Source organism: Austrofundulus limnaeus, unplaced genomic scaffold, assembly GCF_001266775.1.
Source record: "Austrofundulus limnaeus strain Quisiro unplaced genomic scaffold, Austrofundulus_limnaeus-1.0 Scaffold219, whole genome shotgun sequence".
Taxonomy (NCBI): Eukaryota; Metazoa; Chordata; class Actinopteri; order Cyprinodontiformes; family Rivulidae; genus Austrofundulus; species Austrofundulus limnaeus.
This window is the reverse complement of record NW_013952621.1, coordinates 458880-466334: the sequence shown is the minus strand read 5'-3', so window position 1 is coordinate 466334 and position 7455 is coordinate 458880. Positions and strand designations below refer to the sequence as shown.

Genomic DNA, 7455 nt, shown 5'->3' with positions numbered 1-7455 from the left:
ATGTTTTAATGAAATGAATAAAAAATTTAAATAAAAAAAATAAAATATAAACTGAATTAAGTTAACCTCCGTAAATTAAAACACAAAACATGACATTCCAGAATATATTCCAAGAAATAAAATCAAGACAGCGGGGGATATTGTGTATTTTCCATTCACATTGCTACATYCTTTACCACCAACAAGTAACTATAACCTTCACAATAACCTTAAGTTGTTATAAAAATGCTGTAAAAATCAAAAATAAACTTGACATGGTTTGCATCATAGCCTATAAATACCTTGTAATTGGCTTCTGTCTCCTAAAAAAACTCCTACCATTTCAGACACTCCCACTATGGCACATCTTCACAGCAATGCTTTGGAGAAGGGGTGCTCTGTGGGGTRGGAGGTCAGCTGCAGACTGAGCTCCAGGGAGGAGCTATGCACAAAAAGGTGGAGCTTTGTGTCAGCAATTGTTTAGGCAGCTCCACGGGAGATTCAAGGATTTCTCAAACATGCATGAATGAGTCAGAGCAAYACTCTGGGTGTTTTTGATGAGGGAATGATATTATAGTAAAACATGATATAAAGCTAAAAAAGCCCATTTTGCATAATACCTGGGTATAATGGTGTGGTTTATTTATTAATTAATGTTGCTCCATTCTAAATCCAGGTTGATGTTTTGGACGTGAAGGCCCAGACGCCTTTGTTTACTGCTGTCAGTGGGAAACATCTGGACTGTGTGGTGGCCCTGCTGAAAGCCGGAGCCGACCCCAACGGCAGCCAGTACAACAACTGCTCCCCGGTACTGACTGCGGCCCGAGAGGGCGACGTGGAGGTGCTGCGAGAGCTGCTGCGCTTTGGAGCCGAGGTGGACGTCAGACCCAAAGTCCCCGATTGGGCCTCCAATGCCACGACCTGTAGGGGCCCCCTCTACATCTCCGCGGTTTACGGCCACCTCGACTGCTTTAAGCTGCTTCTTTTTCACGGGGCCAACCCCGACTACAACTGCACGGATGAGAAGATGCTGGCCCGGATCAAGCAGCCAAAGACAGTCCTGGAGGTGTGTCTCCGGTACGGCTGCGGAGTCGAGTACATTCAGCTTCTCATAGACTTCGGGGCAGATGTGTGCTTACCCACACTCATCATCGACAAAACTACAAAACAGAATGAAGCTCTGCTGCTGCTGCTCAAGGCCAGAGGTGAGACTGATAAGACTCAGCATGAATCATGGTGAAATACCTAATTCTTATCACCCGCCAAAGAACACAATTATGTTTTTGCTTGTAGTTTTAGCAACATATCTCACTGAATGATTTTAATGAAACTTTCAGAAAGTTCTTACCAGTAGCCTTTTGGAGTCAAGCCCTTTCAAGATGGCCACCACAGTCAATACATAAATGGCCAGTTCTGCAGATATTGAACTGATGTTAGTGTGGTCTTATCAACAATACATACTGCACATCTGCACATGTTCGCACATCTGTTTAAAAACTCTGTTTTACAATTACCCACAGAACAGATTTTAAAGTGGACATATGTTTTTGAATTCTTTTTTCACATTTAAACCATTMAGTTATGGTCTATATAAAGTAGAAMTGCAACGCTTCGGTCTGAATTCCTTGTTATTGTAACTCTACAAGCCCCTCTTTCACCACTGTTCTGTAATGTGTCTGAGAGCAACTTGTTTTTGTGCTGTCTCTTTAAATGCCAATAAGTTGCTTCACACCCCTCCCCCTGCAGGTCTGTACATCACAGCCCACTCAAACCTGTTGCATCATTTTTGTAGTTTGATAGCAACCAAAACAATTATCTAGCGACGCATTGAGTTTTAATTTACAAATTAATTTAAAAATGTTGACAACGTAAGACTTGTCCATCCAGCCTTACTAGAGAAAGCCCGAACAGAATGAAAAATATGATCCAAACAGAAAATAAAGATATTTATGCAGCTTTTGGAGAGACTAAATTCAACATTTTTTCACTCCTAGAGACTCCAAGTACAACCCCAATTCCAATGAAGTTGGGGCATTGTGTAAAACATAAATAAAAACAGAATACGATGTTTTTTTCAATCTATTTTCAATTGAATCCACAACAAAGACAGACATTTCATGTTCAAATAGGTCAACTTTCTTTTCTTTTGCAAATATTCACTCATTTTGAACTAGAAGCCARCAGCACATTCCAAAAAAGCTGGGACAGGGGCAACAAAAGACTGGGAAAGTTGAGGAATGCTCCAAAAAATGGTTTGGAGCATTCCACAGGTGAACAGGTTGATTGGAAACAGGTGAGTGTCATGGTTGGGTATAAAGGGAGCATCCCTGAAAGGCTCAGTCATTCACAAGCAAGGTTCAGTAATGGATATTAGCACATGGGCTAAGGAACACTTCAGAAAAACATTGTCAGTGAACACAGTTCTTCTCTACATTTACAAGTGCAAGTTACAACTCTACCATGCAAAACCAAAGCCATATATCAACAACACCCAGATACGGGGGTATGTTAGTGCCCATGGCATGGGTAACTTACACATCTGTGAAGGCACCATTATGTTGAAAGGTACATACATGTTTTGGACCAACATATGCTGCCATWCAAGCCACAACATTTTCAGGGACGTCTCTGCTTATTTCAGCAAGACAATACCACATCACATTCTGCACGTGTTACAACAGAKTCTGRGTACTAGAGTGGCCTGCTAGCTGCCCAGACCTGTCTCCCATTGAAAATGCGTGGCACACTATCCGTCCATCATCTATACTCGCTTCTTCCTTTCAGGGTCATGGGGTCACTGCGCATTATGAAGTCTGTAACAGTCGGTTTGTGTATCACTGTTGTAGTACCTTTTTTTAGTGCCACACGATGGCGCCTCTTCTGTTTTAACATAGGATGTTGTGAATGCTAAGAGTTCAGAGCTAAAGCCTTGCTGTGTGAATGCACTTAGCTGCTCTGCTGCTCAACCTCGGTAATGAATGATGGTGAAGGATCATGGACTGTTATCTATATATTCATGTAATAATGTAGATTTAGTGCCGTGGAGACCTGGCTTTGTATGGTTTCAAGTTCTGTAATAAAGTAGTACATGTGGGAACCAAAAAGCTGTCGCTCTTTTCAGAGCTGCACCATAGCACATGGTTTATGCTAAGCTAGCTCTCCTCCTAYGAACGACCATCGCGCTACAAGTCCAAAATACAACAACGGAGACCCCAGTGTGTTGAGCAACCTTGTAGYGTATTCAGTTGAAAATAGGTTGAAAAGGATTTGCAAATTATTGTTTAGTTTTTTATGTCTAACACGTCCCAACTTCATTGGAATTAGAGTTGCACAAAAAACTGTATTTTAAAAACGTGGATTTTGCATATGTCCCCTTTAAATTTTTTTTTATAAAGTTATTATTAGCATACATCTCCAACACATTAACCGTGGAAGCCTACCTAATTTAAGACGGCCACTGCAGCTAATCCACTTTATTAGCCAACACAAAAATGGCTTTAATTCTTTACAGATATCGAGCTAAGTTGAACGTGCTTCAACCAATACTTCAAGCACTAACAGATCATGTAAACCTTTGGCATGAGAACATGCCATTTGCATGATTTGACCAAAGCTGATGTAACTACCCTTTCTTATCTTTAGGTGATCTTAGTTTAAAACTAGTTCTTTAATGAATGTTTCATCACTTCTTGTGCTTTTCAGTTTGTCCCAGAACCCTGATGTCACAGGCTCGACTGGCAATCCGAAAAGGCCTTCCTTTTGCCAACAAGGACTCTGCCATCGACAGTTTGAACATCCCACTGATCCTGAGGAGCTATTTGAAGCATCACACCGCTGAACTTGGGTGATGCTGAAGTTTGAATCTGGTGACTTGTGGACACATCGGACAGTTTTTTTTAAAAGCAGTGGAAAATCAGTGTTTAGACTCTGAGATCAAGTTTTCATGCAGACAATGCTCCATGAAGCTCAGTGTTTTTTTWACAAGTTGAACATGTAAACACCAAGACCTGCCACTAGAGACCAGAGTAACACCACACGACCATTTTCATCTCAACCGTCTCCTGAGCAGCTCTGCTCATCTGTTGATCCATTTTCCTAATATGTTTTTGTTTTTCCTCATCAGCTCCAGCTGCGTTTTCACAGGTGACTTGGCACAATCAGATTTCCTCCCACTTCATTCAAACACAACTGGAGAAACACATGCACACACAGGCTGTCTGCATCACACCGGGGTGTCTCAGATCTCGCCTGAAAGAAAAAAAAAGGGAAAATAAAACAAAACAAGCTTGCATCTTCAAAACATCAGGAAGCGGAGTGAACAGCTCTGCGCTATCGGCACGGCCAAGCGGGAGAACCGTTTTGCGTAACTCTCATCACTTATTCATCACAGCTGCAGCTCAAGGCGCAGGCTGCCATTTGTGAGCCCGGAGATTTATCGATTTCATTTTTTCATGACGCAACGATGCTATCTCGCCCRCCCTTTCATCTTCCCAGCCTTTTGTAAAATATCCTGGAGTTAATGTGTCAGCTGCTGGGAATGGCTGCTGCRAACAGGAAGTGATGTCACGTGACAGGAAACTCAGCACAATGCTCTTGACACGGCGTTCTGTAGAGGTTTTATTTTCAACAAAAAGTACAGCTATATCAGATATGGATTTATTTCTCTTTTTTTTTCATTTGTTTTTTTTCTTTACAGCGAAGTACAACATATTCCCAGTGCTTTTGAATACATCAAAACATAGAATGTACATACAGTTGACATCTCCACTCTCCCATTCACAGTTTCTGGATTGAATAGGCATTATTTTTCAGGTTTTTCATTTCTACAACAAATAAAAGACCGGCAAGAAAGAAAAGAAAAAATATATATCTATATATATATGTTTGCATATGGTGTTAAAGGATACTGTGAATAAATTTCTTTTTGTGACAGGAAATAAACAAAAAACATAAAAAAGCAGACCTCAAAACTAGATGATAATATACAATGAATAGTTTCCAAAAGGTGGGRTGTGAGTCTTCTGGATGTCATTTAAACCACATGAACATATGGCTCAGTGAAGACTGTTACCCTGCCTGTTCTGAAACAAGCCAAGAATCRGCCAGAAAATAAAACAAAAAGAAAGAAAGTCAGTCCTCTCAATTTTAGTTTTAGAAATTATATAAAAAATGCCATAATCAGGTTGTAAAATGATCAAAATCTGGCGTTAAATGTATAAAAACACAACAGATTCCACCATGTCRTAAATTATTTAACAAAAAGAAACCAGAATAGAAAAGCTGTGTGAAAAACTAACTTCATTCCATGATTCACAACAGTTTTGGCTCACTCCTTTGTTTTCTGTGGAATGGTTTTACCTTTTTGTAGTCAGACCACTGAGAGAGTCGAGACTTTTAAAATCCATGTTTAAAACTCATCTTTACTCCTGACTTTAGATTCTAGACATTTTTTATGTTTTACTCCTGTATTTTATATACATTTGATTTATTTTTGAACATTTCCGTGTTTCTTCTTATTCTATCCATTCATTTGACTGTATTTTAAGCTCTTTGGTCAACTTTCGTTGTTTTTTTGTGCTAAATAAATAAATTGACACTGATAACACTTCAATCAAGTTGGGGTCCGAACTTTGTTGTAGATCTGCTGCTGTGTTTGGGATCATTGTCTTTTTACATTTTCTTCCTTTTTTTTTAACCAGGCAACTCCGACTGAAATCACAGATCTCCGTTTCAAGGGAGGCCTGAGCCTGACCTAAACATGAATGTTTCTTGGATTGTGGGAGGAAACAGGAGTACACACAAACTCCACACAGAAAGACCCCAGGTTTGCGGTAACAGTGAGGTGTGACTGAGCCATCGTGCTGCCATCATACGTGCTGACTCAGCTTTAGTTGTTGTTGGGACAGCGTGACTCTGGACTACTTTGGATTCAGATCAGTTCGAGGTCGACTCAATGGTCAACCTGTGGCTGCAAAATGGGGGTGTAAATCAACATCTTTATCACGATACGATATTACATCGATATGTTTGGATGACGATTCGATATTTCTCGATATCACAAAGTCTCATGATTTCAATTCAATTCAATTCACGTCGGCGATCGATATAATGTGATATCATATGCCCATCTAACACAACTGTGTTGGGCATATGATATCTATTCCCATCAAGCAAATGATGACAATATAGATCAATATTTTCATTTTGCCTCGATATAACTGAATCATGAACCATTCAAATCGATATATCGATAAAGACCGATGTATCGTTAACACCCCTACTGCAAAATACACCTGAATCTGATCCTCACCCTACTCTACAGTGTTTGACAGATGCCACGAGGCATTTGTATTGATATGCTTGTATTTGGTGAAGTTTATCATGGGTAAACATTTCTACTTTGCTTTCCTCTCTCCAAAGAATACTGCTCCAAACATCTGTAATGTTTATTTAGAGAACATGATTCTATCTCCTGCCACTCGGTCTTTTTCTAATTATCTCGTCGTAAACTTTAACCTGCTAACAGAAAACTGTAGTCTGAGATGGAGCTCTTGAATTGTTATTATTTTGAAATATCTTTGGACATTGTATKGTCTGACCTTCGGGTGAATTTGCTAGGATCTCTGCTCCTGGAAAGAGGCAGGAACGATCTTTTTTCTCTGTAGAGAGATGGACTTAAAATAAGCTCGAAATGACCTTTAACTCATTGATATGCAACAAAAATGGCCTCTCTAAAGTCATTGCTGATGACTTCCTGCCTTGACATTGTGATAAAACAACACACCTGTACGCTCCAGAGCAGTAAACTGACAAAACTCCTGCTTTTGATCGCACACATTATTACCATTTAATTAGTACATTAGATCTGCAGCACCTGGCTTCCACTTTCTTTTTTTAAAATTATTCTTAAATCTCGTAAAAGCAACAAACATTTCCATTCTGGCTGTTTTTTATGCAAAAAAATATMATCTGTTGTGTGTTTTTGTGCACTTGAGATTGGATTTGAATCATTTTAAAACCCACTAAAGACCAGATCAGTTTAATCATGACTTAAAAAAAAAAAAAAAAAAAAACGAGGGAGGACATTCTTTTTATCATGACTGTAAATTAATTTTGGATATTGAACAAAAAAGGTAAGACATACATCTGAGCATCATTAAATGACAGTATGCTAACTTGGCTGTTTTGTTTCTATGAGCAGAAGAAAAAAAAAGACCTCTTAGCAATAAAGGATCCAACAAATAATTATATAAAGAAAAATAAACCCAATATACACATWATTTCAACACTTTGGCCCAAATGCAACAAATTAATACTGCTGTCAATAAATAGAAGAGTAAATTCCTTAAAGTCAAGTCACTGTACTTCGTCTCTTAAACAAGAGCATGATATGAATTTCAATGAAGTACTGCGTGGATTAGGGTTATTTTTAGCTCATCTAGAGAGGTTTTCAAATGTTCCCTGCTCTGCTGCTTG

At 39.2% G+C, this 7455-nt stretch overlaps 1 protein-coding gene across 1 annotated transcript in view; it reads left to right on the top strand.

Moving 5' to 3' along the window:
- asb12b (ankyrin repeat and SOCS box-containing 12b) overlaps positions 1-7052 on the top strand; it is an 11247-nt gene extending 4195 nt beyond the window's left edge. Inside the window, exons 3-4 of the mRNA XM_014019381.1 lie at positions 656-1184; positions 3682-7052. Coding sequence (XP_013874835.1) covers positions 656-1184; positions 3682-3827 — 675 coding nt within the window. The 3' untranslated portion in view covers positions 3828-7052. The remainder of the gene's footprint in view (positions 1-655; positions 1185-3681) is intronic.
- Positions 7053-7455: the final 403 nt, after the last annotated feature.